The 21943-nt window shown below is 46.3% G+C and overlaps 1 protein-coding gene across 1 annotated transcript in view; it reads right to left on the minus strand.

Moving 5' to 3' along the window:
* LOC148431216 (immunoglobulin superfamily member 2-like) overlaps positions 1 to 19474 on the minus strand; it is a 155749-nt gene extending 136275 nt beyond the window's left edge. Inside the window, exon 1 of the mRNA XM_088466212.1 lies at positions 19342 to 19474. Within this exon, the coding sequence (XP_088322338.1) occupies positions 19342 to 19462 (121 nt within the window). The 5' untranslated portion in view covers positions 19463 to 19474. The remainder of the gene's footprint in view (positions 1 to 19341) is intronic.
* Between the last annotated feature and the right edge of the window lie 2469 nt (positions 19475 to 21943).

Genomic DNA, 21943 nt, shown 5'->3' on the forward strand with positions numbered 1-21943 from the left:
GACGGGAAGGTTACCCAGGGCCAGGTCATAGGGTGACTTGGGGGTGAGGGTATTATACTGCCCGGTACAGTGCATGGTTTGTCATGCACGTCCCAAGGGCGTATCAGGGACGGGAAGGTTACCCAGGGCCAGGTCATAGGGTGACTGGGGGGTGAGGGTATTATACTGCCCGGTACAATGCATGGTTTGTCATGCACGTCCCCTGGGCGTATCAGGGACGGGAAGGTTACCCAGGGCCAGGTCATAGGGTGACTGGGGGGTGAGGGTATTATACTGCCCGGTACAATGCATGGTTTGTCATGCACGTCCCCTGGGCGTATCAGGGACGGGAAGGTTACCCAGGGCCAGGTCATAGGGTGACTGGGGGGTGAGGGTATTATACTGCCCCGGTACAGTGCATGGTTTGTCATACATGTCCCCTGGGCGTATCAGGGATGGGAAGGTTACCCAGGGCCAGGTCATAGGGTGACTGAGGGGTGAGGGTATTATACTGCCCGGTACAGTGCATGGTTTGTCATAAACGTCCCCTGGGCGTATCAGGGACGGGAAGGTTACCCAGGGCCAGGTCATAGGGTGACTGGGGGGTGAGGGTATTATACTGCCCGGTACAGTGCATGGTTTGTCATAAACGTCCCCTGGGCATATCAGGGACGGGAAGGTTACCCAGGGCCAGGTCATTGGGTGACTGGGGGGGTGAGGGAATTATACTGCCCCGGTACAGTGCATGGTTTGTCATACACGTCCCCAGGGCGTATCAGGGACGGGAAGGTTACCCAGGGCAGGTCATAGGGTGACTGGGGGGTGAGGGTATTATACTGCCCGGTACAGTGCATGGTTTGTCATACACGTCCCCTGGGCGTATCAGGGACGGGAAGGTTACCCAGGGCCAGGTCATAGGGTGACTGGGGGGTGAGGGTATTATACTGCCCGATACAATGCATGGTTTGTCATACACGTCCCCTGGGCGTATCAGGGACGGGAAGGTTACCCAGGGCCAGGTCATAGGGTGACTGGGGGGATGAGGGTATTATACTGCCCTGGTACAGTGCATGGTTTGTCATACACGTCCCCTGGGCGTATCAGGGACGGGAAGGTTACCCAGGGCCAGGTCATAGGGTGACTGGGGGGGTGAGGGTATTATACTGCCCCGGTACAGTGCATGGTTTGTCATACACGTCCCCTGGGCGTATCAGGGACGGGAAGGTTACCCAGGGCAGGTCATAGGGTGACTGGGGGGTGAGGGTATTATACTGCCCGGTACAATGCATGGTTTGTCATACACGTCCCCTGGGCGTATCAGGGACGGGAAGGTTACCCAGGGCAAGGTCATAGGGTGACTGGGGGGTGAGGGTATTATACTGCCCGGTACAATGCATGGTTTGTCATACACGTCCCCAGGGCGTATCAGGGACAGGAAGGTTACCCAGGGCCAGGTCATAGGGTGACTGGGGGGTGAGGGTATTATACTGCCCCGGTACAGTGCATGGTTTGTCATACACGTCCCCTGGGCGTATCAGGGACAGGAAAGTTACCCAGGGCAGGTCATAGAGTGAATGGGGGGTGAGGGTATTATACTGCCCGGTACAATGCATGGTTTGTCATACACGTCCCAAGGGCGTATCAGGGACGGGAAGGTTACCCAGGGCAGGTAATAGGGTGACTGGGGGGTGAGGGTATTATACTGCCCGGTACAGTGCATGGTTTGTCATAAACGTCCCCTGGGCGTATCAGGGACGGGAAGGTTACCCAGGGCCAGGTCATAGGGTGACTGGGGGGTGAGGGTATTATACTGCCCGGTACAGTGCATGGTTTGTCATAAACGTCCCCTGGGCATATCAGGGACGGGAAGGTTACCCAGGGCCAGGTCATTGGGTGACTGGGGGGGTGAGGGAATTATACTGCCCCGGTACAGTGCATGGTTTGTCATAGACGTCCCCAGGGCGTATCAGGGACGGGAAGGTTACCCAGGGCAGGTCATAGGGTGACTGGGGGGTGAGGGTATTATACTGCCCGGTACAGTGCATGGTTTGTCATACACGTCCCCTGGGCGTATCAGGGACGGGAAGGTTACCCAGGGCCAGGTCATAGGGTGACTGGGGGGTGAGGGTATTATACTGCCCGGTACAATGCATGGTTTGTCATACACGTCCCCTGGGCATATCAGGGACGGGAAGGTTACCCAGGGCCAGGTCATAGGGTGACTGGGGGGATGAGGGTATTATACTGCCCTGGTACAGTGCATGGTTTGTCATACACGTCCCCTGGGCGTATCAGGGACGGGAAGGTTACCCAGGGCCAGGTCATAGGGTGACTGGGGGGGTGAGGGTATTATACTGCCCCGGTACAGTGCATGGTTTGTCATACACGTCCCCTGGGCGTATCAGGGACGGGAAGGTTACCCAGGGCAGGTCATAGGGTGACTGGGGGGTGAGGGTATTATACTGCCCGGTACAATGCATGGTTTGTCATACACGTCCCCTGGGCGTATCAGGGACGGGAAGGTTACCCAGGGCCAGGTCATAGGGTGACTGGGCGGTGAGGGTATTATACTGTCCGGTACAATGCATGGTTTGTCATACACGTCCCCAGGGCGTATCAGGGACAGGAAGGTTACCCAGGGCCAGGTCATAGGGTGACTGGGGGGAGAGGGTATTATACTGCCCCGGTACAGTGCATGGTTTGTCATACACGTCCCCTGGGCGTATCAGGGACAGGAAAGTTACCCAGGGCAGGTCATAGAGTGAATGGGGGGTGAGGGTATTATACTGCCCGGTACAATGCATGGTTTGTCATACACGTCCCCTGGGCGTATCAGGGACAGGAAAGTTACCCAGGGCAGGTAATAGGGTGACTGGGGAGTGAGGGTATTATACTGCACGGTACAGTGCATGGTTTGTCATACACGTCCCCTGGGCATACCAGGGACGGGAAGGCTACCCAGGGCCAGGTCACAGGAAATGCATGATTCATATTCAGCTCCTAATATGGCAAAACTCAGGGGTGTAACTAGGTAGTTGAAGTAACCCCCCCAAAAAAATTGTGGTATAGGTGTAGTGTAATGGCTGTGCACACCTGTGTATAAGAGTGGTATAGGTGTAGTGTAATGGCTGTGCTCACCTGTGTATAAGAGTGGTATAGGTGTAGTGTAATGGCTGTGCTTACCTGTGTATAAGAGTGGTATAGGTGTAGTGTAATGGCTGTGGTTACCTGTGTAGAAGAGTGGTATAGGTGTAGTGTAATGGCTGTGCTCACCTGTGTATAAGAGTGGTATAGGTGTAGTGTAATGGCTGTGCACACCTGTGTATAAGAGTGATATAGGTGTAGTGTAATGGCTGTGCACACCTGTGTATAAGAGTGATATAGGTGTAGTGTAATGGCTGTGCACACCTGTGTATAAGAGTGGTATAGGTGTAGTGTAATGGCTGTGCTTACCTGTGTATAAGAGTGGTATAGGTGTAGTGTAATGGCTGTGCACAGCTGTGTATAACAGTGGTATAGGTGTAGTGTAATGGCTGTGCTTACCTGTGTATAAGAGTGGTATAGGTGTAGTGTAATGGCGGTGCTTACCTGTGTATAAGAGTGGTATAGGTGTAGTGTAATGGCTGTGCTCACCTGTGTATAAGAGTGGTATAGGTGTAGTGTAATGGCTGTGCACACCTGTGTATAAGAGTGGTATAGGTGTAGTGTAATGGCTGTGGTCACCTGTGTATAAGAGTGGTATAGGTGTAGTGTAATGGCTGTGCACACCTGTGTATAAGAGTGGTATAGGTGTAGTGTAATGGCTGTGCTCACCTGTGTATAAGAGTGGTATAGGTGTAGTGTAATGGCTGTGCTCACCTGTGTATAAGAGTGGTATAGGTGTAGTGTAATGGCTGTGCACACCTGTGTATAAGAGTGGTATAGGTGTAGTGTAATGGCTGTGCTCACCTGTGTATAAGAGTGGTATAGGTGTAGTGTAATGGCTGTGCTTACCTGTGTTTAAGAGTGGTATAGGTGTAGTGTAATGGCTGTGCTCACCTGTGTATAAGAGTGGTATAGGTGTAGTGTAATGGCTGTGCTCACCTGTGTATAAGAGTGGTATAGGTGTAGTGTAATGGCTGTGCTCACCTGTGTATAAGAGTGGTATAGGTGTAGTGTAATGGCTGTGCACACCTGTGTTTAAGAGTGGTATAGGTGTAGTGTAATGGCTGTGCACACCTGTGTATAACAGTGGTATATGTGTAGTGTAATGGCTGTGCACACCTGTGTATAAGAGTGGTATAGGTGTAGTGTAATGGCTGTGCACACCTGTGTATAAGAGTGGTATAGGTGTAGTGTAATGGCTGTGCTCACCTGTGTATAAGAGTGGTATAGGTGTAGTGTAATGGCTGTGCTCACCTGTGTATAAGAGTGGTATAGGTGTAGTGTAATGGCTGTGCTCACCTGTGTATAAGAGTGGTATAGGTGTAGTGTAATGGCTGTGCACACCTGTGTATAAGAGTGATATAGGTGTAGTGTAATGGCTGTGCACACCTGTGTATAAGAGTGGTATAGGTGTAGTGTAATGGCTGTGCTCACCTGTGTATAAGAGTGGTATAGGTGTAGTGTAATGACTGTGCTCACCTGTGTATAAGAGTGGTATAGGTGTAGTGTAATGGCTGTGCTCACCTGTGTATAAGAGTGATATAGGTGTAGTGTAATGGCTGTCCACACCTGTGTATAAGAGTGATATAGGTGTAGTGTAATGGCTGTGCTCACCTGTGTATAAGAGTGGTATAGGTGTAGTGTAATGGCAGTGCACACCTGTGTATAAGAGTGGTATAGGTGTAGTGTAATGGCTGTGCACACCTGTGTATAAGAGTGGTATAGGTGTAGTGTAATGGCTGTGCTCACCTGTGTATAAGAGTGGTATAGGTGTAGTGTAATGGCTGTGCTCACCTGTGTATAAGAGTGGTATAGGTGTAGTGTAATGGCTGTGCACACCTGTGTATAACAGTGGTATAGGTGTAGTGTAATGGCTGTGCACACCTGTATATAACAGTGGTATAGGTGTAGTGTAATGGCTGTGCACACCTGTGTATAAGAGTGGTATAGGTGTAGTGTAATGGCTGTGCACACCTGTGTATTAGAGTGGTGTAGGTGTAGTGTAATGGCTGTGCTCACCTGTGTATAAGAGTGGTGTAGGTGTAGTGTAATGGCTGTGCTCACCTGTGTATAAGAGTGGTGTAGTTGTAGTGTAATGGCTGTGCTCACCTGTGTATAAGAGTGGTGTAGGTGTAGTGTAATGGCTGTGCTCACCTGTGTATAAGAGTGGTGTAGGTGTAGTGTAATGGCTGTGCACACCTGTGTATAAGAGTGGTATAGGTGTAGTGTAATGGCTGTGCTCACCTGTGTATAAGAGTGGTATAGGTGTAGTGTAATGGCTGTGCTCACCTGTGTATAAGAGTTGTATAGTTGTGTAATGGCTGTGCACACCTGTGTATAAGAGTGGTATAGGTGTAGTGTAATGGCTGTGCACACCTGTGTATAAGAGTGGTATAGGTGTGTAATGGCTGTGCACACCTGTGTATAAGAGTGGTATAGGTGTAGTGTAATGGCTGTGCACACCTGTGTATAAGAGTGGTATAGGTGTAGTGTAATGGCGTGCACACCTGTGTATAAGAGTGGTATAGGTGTAGTGTAATGGCTGTGCTCACCTGTGTATATGAGTGGTATAGGTGTAGTGTAATGGCTGTGCACACCTGTGTATAAGAGTGGTATAGGTGTAGTGTAATGGATGTGCACACCTGTGTATAAGAGTGGTATAGGTGTAGTGTAATGGATGTGCACACCTGTGTATAAGAGTGGTATAGGTGTAGTGTAATGGCTGTGCTCACCTGTGTATAAGAGTGGTATAGGTGTAGTGTAATGGCTGTGCTCACCTGTGTATAAGAGTGGTATAGGTGTAGTGTAATGGCTGTGCACACCTGTGTATAAGAGTGGTATAGGTGTAGTGTAATGGCTGTGCACACCTGTGTATAAGAGTGGTATAGGTGTAGTGTAATGGCTGTGCTCACCTGTGTATAAGAGTGGTATAGGTGTAGTGTAATGGCTGTGCACACCTGTGTATAAGAGTGGTATAGGTGTAGTGTAATGGTTGTGCTCACCTGTGTATAAGAGTGGTATAGGTGTAGTGTAATGGCTGTGCTCACCTGTGTATAAGAGTGGTATAGGTGTAGTGTAATGGCTGTGCACACCTGTGTATAAGAGTGGCATAGGTGTTGTGTAATGGCTGTGCTCACCTGTGTATAAGAGTGGTATAGGTGTAGTGTAATGGCTGTGCACACCTGTGTATAAGAGTGGTATAGGTGTAGTGTAATGGCTGTGCACACCTGTGTATAAGAGTGGTATAGGTGTAGTGTAATGGCTGTGCTCACCTGTGTATAAGAGTGGTATAGGTGTAGTGTAATGGCTGTGCTCACCTGTGTATAAGAGTGGTATAGGTGTAGTGTAATGGCTGTGCACACCTGTGTATAAGAGTGGTATAGGTGTAGTGTAATGGCTGTGCTCACCTGTGTATAAGAGTGGTATAGGTGTAGTGTAATGGCTGTGCACACCTGTGTATAAGAGTGGTATAGGTGTAGTGTAATGGCTGTGCTCACCTGTGTATAAGAGTGGTATAGGTGTAGTGTAATGGCTGTGCACAACTGTGTATAAGAGTGGTATAGGTGTAGTGTAATGGCTGTGCACACCTGTGTATAAGAGTGGTATAGGTGTAGTGTAATGGCTGTGCACACCTGTGTATAAGAGTGGTATAGGTGTAGTGTAATGGCTGTGCACATCTGTGTATAAGAGTGGTATAGGTGTAGTGTAATGGCTGTGCACACCTGTGTATAAGAGTGGTATAGGTGTAGTGTAATGGCTGTGCACACCTGTGTATAAGAGTGGTATAGGTGTAGTGTAATGGCTGTGCTCACCTGTGTATAAGAGTGGTATAGGTGTAGTGTAATGGCTGTGCTCACCTGTGTATAAGAGTGGTATAGGTGTAGTGTAATGGCTGTGCTCACCTGTGTATATGAGTGGTATAGGTGTAGTGTAATGGCTGTGCACACCTGTGTATAAGAGTGGTATAGGTGTAGTGTAATGGCTGTGCTCACCTGTGTATAAGAGTGGTATAGGTGTAGTGTAATGACTGTGCTCACCTGTGTATAAGAGTGGTATAGGTGTAGTGTAATGGCTGTGCACACCTGTGTATAAGAGTGGTATAGGTGTAGTGTAATGGCTGTGCTTACCTGTGTATAAGAGTGGTATAGGTGTAGTGTAATGGCTGTGCTCACCTGTGTATAAGAGTGGTATAGGTGTAGTGTAATGGCTGTGGTCACCTGTGTATAAGAGTGGTATAGGTGTAGTGTAATGGCTGTGCACACCTGTGTATAAGAGTGGTATAGGTGTAGTGTAATGGCTGTGCACACCTGTGTATAAGAGTGGTATAGGTGTAGTGTAATGGCAGGGGTCACCTGTGTATAAGAGTGGTATAGGTGTAGTGTAATGGCTGTGCTCACCTGTGTATAAGAGTGGTATAGGTGTAGTGTAATGGCTGTGCTCACCTGTGTATAAGAGTGGTATAGGTGTAGTGTAATGGCTGTGCACACCTGTGTATAAGAGTGGTATAGGTGTAGTGTAATGGCTGTGCTCACCTGTGTATAAGAGTGGTATAGGTGTAGTGTAATGGCTGTGCACACCTGTGTATGAGTGGTATAGGTGTAGTGTAATGGCTGTGCTCACCTGTGTATAAGAGTGGTATAGGTGTAGTGTAATGGCTGTGCTCACCTGTGTATAAGAGTGGTATAGGTGTAGTGTAATGGCTGTGCACACCAGTGTATAAGAGTGGTATAGGTGTAGTGTAATGGCTGTGCTCACCTGTGTATAAGAGTGGTATAGGTGTAGTGTAATGGCTGTGCACACCTGTGTATGAGTGGTATAGGTGTAGTGTAATGGCTGTGCTCACCTGTGTATAAGAGTGGTATAGGTGTAGTGTAATGGATGTGCACACCTGTGTATAAGAGTGGTATAGGTGTAGTGTAATGGCTGTGCACACCTGTGTATAAGAGTGGTATAGGTGTAGTGTAATGGCTGTGCTCACCTGTGTATAAGAGTGGTATAGGTGTAGTGTAATGGCTGTGCACACCTGTGTATAAGAGTGGTATAGGTGTAGTGTAATGGCTGTGCTCACCTGTGTGTAAGAGTGGTATAGGTGTAGTGTAATGGCTGTGCACACCTGTGTATAAGAGTGGTATAGGTGTAGTGTAATGGCTGTGCTCACCTGTGTATAAGAGTGGTATAGGTGTAGTGTAATGGCTGTGCTCACCTGTGTATAAGAGTGGTATAGGTGTAGTGTAATGGCTGTGCTCACCTGTGTATAAGAGTGGTATAGGTGTAGTGTAATGGCTGTGCTCACCTGTGTATAAGAGTGGTATAGGTGTAGTGTAATGGCTGTGCTCACCTGTGTATAAGAGTGGTATAGGTGTAGTGTAATGGCTGTGCACACCTGTGTATAAGAGTGGTATAGGTGTAGTGTAATGGCTGTGCTTACCTGTGTATAAGAGTGGTATAGGTGTAGTGTAATGGCTGTGCTCACCTGTGTATAAGAGTGGTATAGGTGTAGTGTAATGGCTGTGGTCACCTGTGTATAAGAGTGGTATAGGTGTAGTGTAATGGCTGTGCACACCTATGTATAAGAGTGGTATAGGTGTAGTGTAATGGCTGTGCACACCTGTGTATAAGAGTGGTATAGGTGTAGTGTAATGGCTGTGCTCTCCTGTGTATAAGAGTGGAATAGATGTAGTGTAATGGCTGTGCACACCTGTGTATAAGAGTGGTATAGGTGTAGTGTAATGGCTGTGCACACCTGTATATAAGAGTGGTGTAGGTGTAGTGTAATGGCTGTGCTCACCTGTGTATAAGAGTGGTATAGGTGTAGTGTAATGGCTATGCTCACCTGTGTATAAGAGTGGTATAGGTGTAGTGTAATGGCTGTGCTCACCTGTGTATAAGAGTGGTATAGGTGTAGTGTAATGGCTGTGCTCACCTGTGTATAAGAGTGGTATAGGTGTAGTGTAATGGATGTGCTCACCTGTGTATAAGAGTGGTATAGGTGTAGTGTAATGGATGTGCTCACCTGTGTATAAGAGTGGTATAGGTGTAGTGTAATGGCTGTGCTCACCTGTGTATAAGAGTTGTAGAGGTGTAGTGTAATGGCTGTGCACACCTGTGTATAAGAGTGGTATAGGTGTAGTGTAATGGCTGTGCTCACCTGTGTATAAGAGTGGTATAGGTGTAGTGTAATGGCTGTGCACACCTGTGTATGAGTGGTATAGGTGTAGTGTAATGGCTGTGCTCACCTGTGTATAAGAGTGGTATAGGTGTAGTGTAATGGCTGTGCTCACCTGTGTATAAGAGTGGTATAGGTGTAGTGTAATGGCTGTGCACACCAGTGTATAAGAGTGGTATAGGTGTAGTGTAATGGCTGTGCTTACCTGTGTATAAGAGTGGTATAGGTGTAGTGTAATGGCTGTGCTCACCTGTGTATAAGAGTGGTATAGGTGTAGTGTAATGGCTGTGCACACCTGTGTATAAGAGTGGTATAGGTGTAGTGTAATGGCTGTGCTCACCTGTGTATAAGAGTGGTATAGGTGTAGTGTAACGGCTGTGCTCACCTGTGTATAAGAGTGGTATAGGTGTAGTGTAACGGCTGTGCACACCTGTGTATAAGAGTGGTATAGGTGTAGTGTAATGGCTGTGCACACCTGTGTATAAGAGTGGTATAGGTGTAGTGTAATGGATGTGCACACCTGTGTATAAGAGTGGTATAGGTGTAGTGTAATGGATGTGCACACCTGTGTATAAGAGTGGTATAGGTGTAGTGTAATGGATGTGCACACCTGTGTATAAGAGTGGTATAGGTGTAGTGTAATGGCTGTGCTCACCTGTGTATAAGAGTGGTATAGGTGTAGTGTAATGGCTGTGCTCACCTGTGTATAAGAGTGGTATAGGTGTAGTGTAATGGCTGTGCACACCTGTGTATAAGAGTGGTATAGGTGTAGTGTAATGGCTGTGCACACCTGTGTATAAGAGTGGTATAGGTGTAGTGTAATGGCTGTGCTCACCTGTGTATAAGAGTGGTATAGGTGTAGTGTAATGGCTGTGCACACCTGTGTATAAGAGTGGTATAGGTGTAGTGTAATGGTTGTGCTCACCTGTGTATAAGAGTGGTATAGGTGTAGTGTAATGGCTGTGCTCACCTGTGTATAAGAGTGGTATAGGTGTAGTGTAATGGCTGTGCACACCTGTGTATAAGAGTGGCATAGGTGTTGTGTAATGGCTGTGCTCACCTGTGTATAAGAGTGGTATAGGTGTAGTGTAATGGCTGTGCACACCTGTGTATAAGAGTGGTATAGGTGTAGTGTAATGGCTGTGCACACCTGTGTATAAGAGTGGTATAGGTGTAGTGTAATGGCTGTGCTCACCTGTGTATAAGAGTGGTATAGGTGTAGTGTAATGGCTGTGCTCACCTGTGTATAAGAGTGGTATAGGTGTAGTGTAATGGCTGTGCACACCTGTGTATAAGAGTGGTATAGGTGTAGTGTAATGGCTGTGCTCACCTGTGTATAAGAGTGGTATAGGTGTAGTGTAATGGCTGTGCACACCTGTGTATAAGAGTGGTATAGGTGTAGTGTAATGGCTGTGCTCACCTGTGTATAAGAGTGGTATAGGTGTAGTGTAATGGCTGTGCACAACTGTGTATAAGAGTGGTATAGGTGTAGTGTAATGGCTGTGCACACCTGTGTATAAGAGTGGTATAGGTGTAGTGTAATGGCTGTGCACACCTGTGTATAAGAGTGGTATAGGTGTAGTGTAATGGCTGTGCACATCTGTGTATAAGAGTGGTATAGGTGTAGTGTAATGGCTGTGCACACCTGTGTATAAGAGTGGTATAGGTGTAGTGTAATGGCTGTGCACACCTGTGTATAAGAGTGGTATAGGTGTAGTGTAATGGCTGTGCTCACCTGTGTATAAGAGTGGTATAGGTGTAGTGTAATGGCTGTGCTCACCTGTGTATAAGAGTGGTATAGGTGTAGTGTAATGGCTGTGCTCACCTGTGTATATGAGTGGTATAGGTGTAGTGTAATGGCTGTGCACACCTGTGTATAAGAGTGGTATAGGTGTAGTGTAATGGCTGTGCTCACCTGTGTATAAGAGTGGTATAGGTGTAGTGTAATGACTGTGCTCACCTGTGTATAAGAGTGGTATAGGTGTAGTGTAATGGCTGTGCACACCTGTGTATAAGAGTGGTATAGGTGTAGTGTAATGGCTGTGCTTACCTGTGTATAAGAGTGGTATAGGTGTAGTGTAATGGCTGTGCTCACCTGTGTATAAGAGTGGTATAGGTGTAGTGTAATGGCTGTGGTCACCTGTGTATAAGAGTGGTATAGGTGTAGTGTAATGGCTGTGCACACCTGTGTATAAGAGTGGTATAGGTGTAGTGTAATGGCTGTGCACACCTGTGTATAAGAGTGGTATAGGTGTAGTGTAATGGCAGGGGTCACCTGTGTATAAGAGTGGTATAGGTGTAGTGTAATGGCTGTGCTCACCTGTGTATAAGAGTGGTATAGGTGTAGTGTAATGGCTGTGCTCACCTGTGTATAAGAGTGGTATAGGTGTAGTGTAATGGCTGTGCTCACCTGTGTATAAGAGTGGTATAGGTGTAGTGTAATGGCTGTGCACACCTGTGTATAAGAGTGGTATAGGTGTAGTGTAATGGCTGTGCTCACCTGTGTATAAGAGTGGTATAGGTGTAGTGTAATGGCTGTGCACACCTGTGTATAAGAGTGGTATAGGTGTAGTGTAATGGCTGTGCTCACCTGTGTATAAGAGTGGTATAGGTGTAGTGTAATGGCTGTGCACAACTGTGTATAAGAGTGGTATAGGTGTAGTGTAATGGCTGTGCACACCTGTGTATAAGAGTGGTATAGGTGTAGTGTAATGGCTGTGCACACCTGTGTATAAGAGTGGTATAGGTGTAGTGTAATGGCTGTGCACATCTGTGTATAAGAGTGGTATAGGTGTAGTGTAATGGCTGTGCACACCTGTGTATAAGAGTGGTATAGGTGTAGTGTAATGGCTGTGCACACCTGTGTATAAGAGTGGTATAGGTGTAGTGTAATGGCTGTGCTCACCTGTGTATAAGAGTGGTATAGGTGTAGTGTAATGGCTGTGCTCACCTGTGTATAAGAGTGGTATAGGTGTAGTGTAATGGCTGTGCTCACCTGTGTATATGAGTGGTATAGGTGTAGTGTAATGGCTGTGCACACCTGTGTATAAGAGTGGTATAGGTGTAGTGTAATGGCTGTGCTCACCTGTGTATAAGAGTGGTATAGGTGTAGTGTAATGACTGTGCTCACCTGTGTATAAGAGTGGTATAGGTGTAGTGTAATGGCTGTGCACACCTGTGTATAAGAGTGGTATAGGTGTAGTGTAATGGCTGTGCTTACCTGTGTATAAGAGTGGTATAGGTGTAGTGTAATGGCTGTGCTCACCTGTGTATAAGAGTGGTATAGGTGTAGTGTAATGGCTGTGGTCACCTGTGTATAAGAGTGGTATAGGTGTAGTGTAATGGCTGTGCACACCTGTGTATAAGAGTGGTATAGGTGTAGTGTAATGGCTGTGCACACCTGTGTATAAGAGTGGTATAGGTGTAGTGTAATGGCAGGGGTCACCTGTGTATAAGAGTGGTATAGGTGTAGTGTAATGGCTGTGCTCACCTGTGTATAAGAGTGGTATAGGTGTAGTGTAATGGCTGTGCTCACCTGTGTATAAGAGTGGTATAGGTGTAGTGTAATGGCTGTGCACACCTGTGTATAAGAGTGGTATAGGTGTAGTGTAATGGCTGTGCTCACCTGTGTATAAGAGTGGTATAGGTGTAGTGTAATGGCTGTGCACACCTGTGTATGAGTGGTATAGGTGTAGTGTAATGGCTGTGCTCACCTGTGTATAAGAGTGGTATAGGTGTAGTGTAATGGCTGTGCTCACCTGTGTATAAGAGTGGTATAGGTGTAGTGTAATGGCTGTGCACACCAGTGTATAAGAGTGGTATAGGTGTAGTGTAATGGCTGTGCTCACCTGTGTATAAGAGTGGTATAGGTGTAGTGTAATGGCTGTGCACACCTGTGTATGAGTGGTATAGGTGTAGTGTAATGGCTGTGCTCACCTGTGTATAAGAGTGGTATAGGTGTAGTGTAATGGATGTGCACACCTGTGTATAAGAGTGGTATAGGTGTAGTGTAATGGCTGTGCACACCTGTGTATAAGAGTGGTATAGGTGTAGTGTAATGGCTGTGCTCACCTGTGTATAAGAGTGGTATAGGTGTAGTGTAATGGCTGTGCACACCTGTGTATAAGAGTGGTATAGGTGTAGTGTAATGGCTGTGCTCACCTGTGTGTAAGAGTGGTATAGGTGTAGTGTAATGGCTGTGCACACCTGTGTATAAGAGTGGTATAGGTGTAGTGTAATGGCTGTGCTCACCTGTGTATAAGAGTGGTATAGGTGTAGTGTAATGGCTGTGCTCACCTGTGTATAAGAGTGGTATAGGTGTAGTGTAATGGCTGTGCTCACCTGTGTATAAGAGTGGTATAGGTGTAGTGTAATGGCTGTGCTCACCTGTGTATAAGAGTGGTATAGGTGTAGTGTAATGGCTGTGCTCACCTGTGTATAAGAGTGGTATAGGTGTAGTGTAATGGCTGTGCACACCTGTGTATAAGAGTGGTATAGGTGTAGTGTAATGGCTGTGCTTACCTGTGTATAAGAGTGGTATAGGTGTAGTGTAATGGCTGTGCTCACCTGTGTATAAGAGTGGTATAGGTGTAGTGTAATGGCTGTGGTCACCTGTGTATAAGAGTGGTATAGGTGTAGTGTAATGGCTGTGCACACCTATGTATAAGAGTGGTATAGGTGTAGTGTAATGGCTGTGCACACCTGTGTATAAGAGTGGTATAGGTGTAGTGTAATGGCTGTGCTCTCCTGTGTATAAGAGTGGAATAGATGTAGTGTAATGGCTGTGCACACCTGTGTATAAGAGTGGTATAGGTGTAGTGTAATGGCTGTGCACACCTGTATATAAGAGTGGTGTAGGTGTAGTGTAATGGCTGTGCTCACCTGTGTATAAGAGTGGTATAGGTGTAGTGTAATGGCTATGCTCACCTGTGTATAAGAGTGGTATAGGTGTAGTGTAATGGCTGTGCTCACCTGTGTATAAGAGTGGTATAGGTGTAGTGTAATGGCTGTGCTCACCTGTGTATAAGAGTGGTATAGGTGTAGTGTAATGGATGTGCTCACCTGTGTATAAGAGTGGTATAGGTGTAGTGTAATGGATGTGCTCACCTGTGTATAAGAGTGGTATAGGTGTAGTGTAATGGCTGTGCTCACCTGTGTATAAGAGTTGTAGAGGTGTAGTGTAATGGCTGTGCACACCTGTGTATAAGAGTGGTATAGGTGTAGTGTAATGGCTGTGCTCACCTGTGTATAAGAGTGGTATAGGTGTAGTGTAATGGCTGTGCACACCTGTGTATGAGTGGTATAGGTGTAGTGTAATGGCTGTGCTCACCTGTGTATAAGAGTGGTATAGGTGTAGTGTAATGGCTGTGCTCACCTGTGTATAAGAGTGGTATAGGTGTAGTGTAATGGCTGTGCACACCAGTGTATAAGAGTGGTATAGGTGTAGTGTAATGGCTGTGCTTACCTGTGTATAAGAGTGGTATAGGTGTAGTGTAATGGCTGTGCTCACCTGTGTATAAGAGTGGTATAGGTGTAGTGTAATGGCTGTGCACACCTGTGTATAAGAGTGGTATAGGTGTAGTGTAACGGCTGTGCTCACCTGTGTATAAGAGTGGTATAGGTGTAGTGTAACGGCTGTGCTCACCTGTGTATAAGAGTGGTATAGGTGTAGTGTAACGGCTGTGCACACCTGTGTATAAGAGTGGTATAGGTGTAGTGTAATGGCTGTGCTCACCTGTGTATAAGAGTGGTATAGGTGTAGTGTAATGGCTGTGGTCACCTGTGTATAAGAGTGGTATAGGTGTAGTGTAATGGCTGTGCACACCTGTGTATAAGAGTGGTATAGGTGTAGTGTAATGGCTGTGCACACCTGTGTATAAGAGTGGTATAGGTGTAGTGTAATGGCAGGGGTCACCTGTGTATAAGAGTGGTATAGGTGTAGTGTAATGGCTGTACACACCTGTGTATAAGAGTGGTATAGGTGTAGTGTAATGGCTGTGCTCACCTGTGTATAAGAGTGGTATAGGTGTAGTGTAATGGCTGTGCACACCTGTGTATAAGAGTGGTATAGGTGTAGTGTAATGGCTTGCACACCTGTGTATAAAAGTGGTATAGGTGTAGTGTAATGGCTGTGCACACCTGTGTATAAGAGTGGTATAGGTGTAGTGTAATGGCTGTGCACACCTGTGTATAAGAGTGGTATAGGTGTAGTGTAATGGCTGTGCACACCTGTGTATAAGAGTGGTATAGGTGTAGTGTAATGGCTGTGCACACCTGTGTATAAGAGTGGTATAGGTGTAGTGTAATGGCTGTGCTCACCTGTGTATAAGAGTGGTATAGGTGTAGTGTAATGGCTGTGCACACCTGTGTATAAGAGTGGTATAGGTGTAGTGTAATGGCTGTGCTCACCTGTGTATAAGAGTGGTATAGGTGTAGTGTAATGGCTGTGCACACCTGTGTATAAGAGTGGTATAGGTGTAGTGTAATGGCTGTGCTCACCTGTGTATAAGAGTGGTATAGGTGTAGTGTAATGGCTGTGCTCACCTGTGTATAAGAGTGGTATAGGTGTAGTGTAATGGCTGTGCTCACCTGTGTATAAGAGTGGTATAGGTGTAGTGTAATGGCTGTGCTCACCTGTGTATAAGAGTGGTATAGGTGTAGTGTAATGGCTGTGCTCACCTGTGTATAAGAGTGGTATAGGTGTAGTGTAATGGCTGTGCACACCTGTGTATAAGAGTGGTATAGGTGTAGTGTAATGGCTGTGCTCACCTGTGTATAAGAGTGGTATAGGTGTAGTGTAATGGCTGTGCACACCTGTGTATAGAGTGGTATAGGTGTAGTGTAATGGCTGTGCTCACCTGTGTATAAGAGTGGTATAGGTGTAGTGTAATGGCTGTGCTCACCTGTGTATAAGAGTGGTATAGGTGTAGTGTAATGGCTGTGCACACCAGTGTATAAGAGTGGTATAGGTGTAGTGTAATGGCTGTGCTCACCTGTGTATAAGAGTGGTATAGGTGTAGTGTAATGGCTGTGCACACCTGTGTATGAGTGGTATAGGTGTAGTGTAATGGCTGTGCTCACCTGTGTATAAGAGTGGTATAGGTGTAGTGTAATGGATGTGCACACCTGTGTATAAGAGTGGTATAGGTGTAGTGTAATGGCTGTGCACACCTGTGTATAAGAGTGGTATAGGTGTAGTGTAATGGCTGTGCTCACCTGTGTATAAGAGTGGTATAGGTGTAGTGTAATGGCTGTGCACACCTGTGTATAAGAGTGGTATAGGTGTAGTGTAATGGCTGTGCTCACCTGTGTGTAAGAGTGGTATAGGTGTAGTGTAATGGCTGTGCACACCTGTGTATAAGAGTGGTATAGGTGTAGTGTAATGGCTGTGCTCACCTGTGTATAAGAGTGGTATAGGTGTAGTGTAATGGCTGTGCTCACCTGTGTATAAGAGTGGTATAGGTGTAGTGTAATGGCTGTGCTCACCTGTGTATAAGAGTGGTATAGGTGTAGTGTAATGGCTGTGCTCACCTGTGTATAAGAGTGGTATAGGTGTAGTGTAATGGCTGTGCTCACCTGTGTATAAGAGTGGTATAGGTGTAGTGTAATGGCTGTGCACACCTGTGTATAAGAGTGGTATAGGTGTAGTGTAATGGCTGTGCTTACCTGTGTATAAGAGTGGTATAGGTGTAGTGTAATGGCTGTGCTCACCTGTGTATAAGAGTGGCATAGGTGTAGTGTAATGGCTGTGGTCACCTGTGTATAAGAGTGGTATAGGTGTAGTGTAATGGCTGTGCACACCTATGTATAAGAGTGGTATAGGTGTAGTGTAATGGCTGTGCACACCTGTGTATAAGAGTGGTATAGGTGTAGTGTAATGGCTGTGCTCTCCTGTGTATAAGAGTGGAATAGATGTAGTGTAATGGCTGTGCACACCTGTGTATAAGAGTGGTATAGGTGTAGTGTAATGGCTGTGCACACCTGTGTATAAGAGTGGTGTAGGTGTAGTGTAATGGCTGTGCTCACCTGTGTATAAGAGTGGTATAGGTGTAGTGTAATGGCTATGCTCACCTGTGTATAAGAGTGGTATAGGTGTAGTGTAATGGCTGTGCTCACCTGTGTATAAGAGTGGTATAGGTGTAGTGTAATGGCTGTGCTCACCTGTGTATAAGAGTGGTATAGGTGTAGTGTAATGGATGTGCTCACCTGTGTATAAGAGTGGTATAGGTGTAGTGTAATGGATGTGCTCACCTGTGTATAAGAGTGGTATAGGTGTAGTGTAATGGCTGTGCTCACCTGTGTATAAGAGTTGTAGAGGTGTAGTGTAATGGCTGTGCACACCTGTGTATAAGAGTGGTATAGGTGTAGTGTAATGGCTGTGCTCACCTGTGTATAAGAGTGGTATAGGTGTAGTGTAATGGCTGTGCACACCTGTGTATGAGTGGTATAGGTGTAGTGTAATGGCTGTGCTCACCTGTGTATAAGAGTGGTATAGGTGTAGTGTAATGGCTGTGCTCACCTGTGTATAAGAGTGGTATAGGTGTAGTGTAATGGCTGTGCACACCAGTGTATAAGAGTGGTATAGGTGTAGTGTAATGGCTGTGCTTACCTGTGTATAAGAGTGGTATAGGTGTAGTGTAATGGCTGTGCTCACCTGTGTATAAGAGTGGTATAGGTGTAGTGTAATGGCTGTGCACACCTGTGTATAAGAGTGGTATAGGTGTAGTGTAATGGCTGTGCTCACCTGTGTATAAGAGTGGTATAGGTGTAGTGTAACGGCTGTGCTCACCTGTGTATAAGAGTGGTATAGGTGTAGTGTAACGGCTGTGCACACCTGTGTATAAGAGTGGTATAGGTGTAGTGTAATGGCTGTGCACACCTGTGTATAAGAGTGGTATAGGTGTAGTGTAATGGCTGTGCACACCTGTGTATAAGAGTGGTGTAGGTGTAGTGTAATGGCTGTGGTTACCTGTGTATAAGAGTGATATAGGTGTAGTGTAATGGCTGTGCTCACCTGTGTATAAGAGTGGTATAGGTGTAGTGTAATGGCTGTGGTTACCTGTGTATAAGAGTGGTAGAGGTGTAGTGTAATGGCTGTGCTTACCTGTATATAAGAGGGTGTAGACTGTGCTTACCTGTGTATAAGAGTGGTATAGGTGTAGTGTAATGGCTGTGCTCACCTGTGTATAAGAGTGGTATAGGTGTAGTGTAATGGCTGTGTTCACCTGTGTATAAGAGTGGTATAGGTGTAGTGTAATGGCTGTGGTTACCTGTGTATAAGAGTGGTAGAGGTGTAGTGTAATGGCTGTGCTTACCAGTATATAAGAGGGTGTAGGCTGTGCTTACCTGTGTATAAGAGTGGTATAGGTGTAGTGTAATGGCTGTGCTCTCCTGTGTATAAGAGTGGTATAGGTGTAGTGTAATGGCTGTGCTCACCTGTGTATAAGAGTGGTATAGGTGTAGTGTAATGGCTGTGCTTACCTGTGTATAAGAGTGGTATAGGTGTAGTGTAATGGCTGTGCTTACCTGTGTATAAGAGTGGTATAGGTGTAGTGTAATGGCTGTGCTTACCTGTGTATAAGAGTGGTATAGGTGTAGTGTAATGGCTGTGCTTACCTGTGTATAAGAGTGGTATAGGTGTAGTGTAATGGCTGTGCTCACCTGTGTATAAGAGTGGTATAGGTGTAGTGTAATGGCTGTGCACACCTGTGTATAAGAGTGGTATAGGTGTAGTGTAATGGCTGTGCTCACCTGTGTATAAGAGTGGTAGAGGTGTAGTGTAATGGCTGTGCTTACCTGTATATAAGAGGGTGTAGGCTGTGCTTACCTGTGTATAAGAGTGGTATTGGTGTAGTGTAATGGCTGTGCTCACCTGTGTATAAGAGTGGTATAGGTGTAGTGTAATGGCTGTGCTCACCTGTGTATAAGAGTGGTATAGGTGTAGTGTAATGGGTTGTGGTTACCTGTGTATAAGAGTGGTAGAGGTGTAGTGTAATGGCTGTGCTTACCTGTGTATAAGAGTGGTATAGGTGTAGTGTAATGGCTGTGCTTACCTGTGTATAAGAGGAGTGTCGCTGTGAGCAGCCATAGCTGGGGTCTGGCTTGCAGTGCTGGGTACATGGTGATATGTGACGTTACTGTCTGTTCCATCTCTTTATAGCGTCCTGAGCTCATGTATCAGGAGAGATAGAGCTGATGGGATTAGGGAGGGTCACATACCCCCCAGGTGCCTGCTGGACCCTCTGGAGTTAGACAGTGTGCAGTATAGAGGAGACGTGTGGTAAGAGGGGAACACCCCATGGCTACTGGGAACAGTTACTGTGCAGACCATAGCCAGGCTGACGTCAGCTTCTTATTCCAGCTCCAGCTGCTTATTCCAGCTCCAGCCGCTTACTCCAGCTCCAGCCGCTTACTCCAGCTCCAGCCGCTTACTCCAGCTCCAGCCTCTTACTCCAGCTCCAGCCTCTTACTCCAGCTCCAGCCTCTTACTCCAGCTCCAGCCTCTTACTCCAGCTCCAGCCTCTTACTCCAGCTCCAGCCTCTTACTCCAGCTCCAGCTTCTTACTCCAGCTCCAGCTTCTTACTCCAGCTCCAGCTTCTTACTCCAGCTCCAGCTTCTTACTCCAGCTCCAGCTGCTTATTCAGAACATGTTATATTAAAACATTTTTATCAAATACAATCACTAATCTTACATTGTATAAACAAAATATAGTATCTATTACACTGATTTCAAATGTACTTTGCTTGGCCCACAAAGCTTTTGGGCATGAAATAGGTTGGTAAAGTGGGCACAGGGACCAGATTTTCTATAGTTGAATAAGTAACTGTAGTTGTGTAAGGGTTAACTAGCCTTGGGCAAAAAATGTGACACTTGGAATCCACAGAGGGGGTCACTTACATATGACCCACTCGCAATTGGCCTTGCCCAACAAGGTTTGAGGCATGAATAGGGCAGTAAAGCTGGCACAGGCACCAGATATTGTCATTGTGAATAAGAAGCTGTAATTGTGCAGGGGTCCAACGCCATTTATCTAGGGTTGGGTATGGGATCCCGGTGGTCGGGATGGCGACGGTCAGAGTACCGACAGCGGCATCTTGACAGTTAGAATCCCGACAATATAATGTAAGTACCATATCCTACCTCTCCCCACACTGTAAACCTAACCCTGCCCTAGTGCCTAAACCCAACCCCATAAACCTAACCCTGCCCCTGGTGCCTAACACTAATCCCATAAACCTAACCCTGCCCCTGGTGCCTAAAACTAATCCCATAAACCTAACCCTGCCCCTGGTGCCTAACACTAATCCCATAAACCTAACCCTGCCCCTGGTGCCTAACACTAATCCCATAAACCTAACCCTGCCCCTGGTGCCTAACACTAATCCCATAAACCTAACCCTGCCCCTGGTGCCTAAAACTAATCCCATAAACCTAACCCTGCCCCTGGTGCCTAACACTAATCCCATAAACCTAACCCTGCCCCTGGTGCCTAACACTAATCCCATAAACCTAACCCTGCCCCTGGTGCCTAACACTAATCCCATAAACCTAACCCTGCCCCTGGTGCCTAACACTAATCCCATAAACCTAACCCTGCCCCTGGTGCCTAACACTAATCCCATAAACCTAACCCTGCCCCTGGTGCCTAACACTAATCCCATAAACCTAACCCTGCCCCTGGTGCCTAACACTAATCCCATAAACCTAACCCTGCCCCTGGTGCCTAACACTAATCCCATAAACCTAACCCTGCCCCTGGTGCCTAACACTAATCCCATAAACCTAACCCTGCCCCTGGTGCCTAACACTAATCCCAAAACTCCTACTATTCCCGGATACTTATCTTTGGGGTTCTCGCACTGGTATATTGATTGGCGGTATACCCAGAGCCGGCCCTAGCCATTTTGGTGCCCTAGGCAAAATTTTGACTGGTGCCCCCTACACATATATACATATATACGTACTGTACATAGTAATGCCCCAGTAGTAGTGCCCATATACAGTAGTAATACCCCATAGTAATGCCCTTGTAGTAGTGCTCCCATAGTAATGCCCCTGTAGTAGTGCCCATATACAGTAGTAATACCCCCATAGTAATGCCCTTGTAGTAGTGCCCATATACAGTAGTAATACCACATAGTAATGCCTCTGTAGTAGTGCCCATATACAGTAGTAATACCCCCATAGTAATGCCCCTGTAGTAGTGCCCATATACAGTAGTAATACCCCCATAGTAATGCACCTGTAGTAGTGCCCATATACAGTAGTAATACCCCATAGTAATGCCTCTGTAGTAGTGCCCATATACAGTAGTAATACCCCCATAGTAATGCCCCTGTAGTAGTGCCCATATACAGTAGTAATACCCCCATAGTAATGCACCTGTAGTAGTGCCCATATACAGTAGTAATACCCCATAGTAATGCCTCTGTAGTTGTGCCCATATACAGTAGTAATACCCCCATAGTAATGCCCCTGTAGTAGTGCCCATATACAGTAGTAATACCCCCATAGTAATGCCCCTGTAGTAGTGCCCATATACAGTAGTAATACACCATAGTAATGCCCCTGTAGTAGTGCCCATATACAGTAGTAATACACCCATAGTAATGCCCCTGTAGTAGTACCCATATACAGTAGTAATACCCCATAG

Source organism: Taudactylus pleione, unplaced genomic scaffold (assembly GCF_031769625.1).
Source record: "Taudactylus pleione unplaced genomic scaffold, aTauple2 ptg002653l, whole genome shotgun sequence".
NCBI lineage: Eukaryota > Metazoa > Chordata > Amphibia > Anura > Myobatrachidae > Taudactylus > Taudactylus pleione.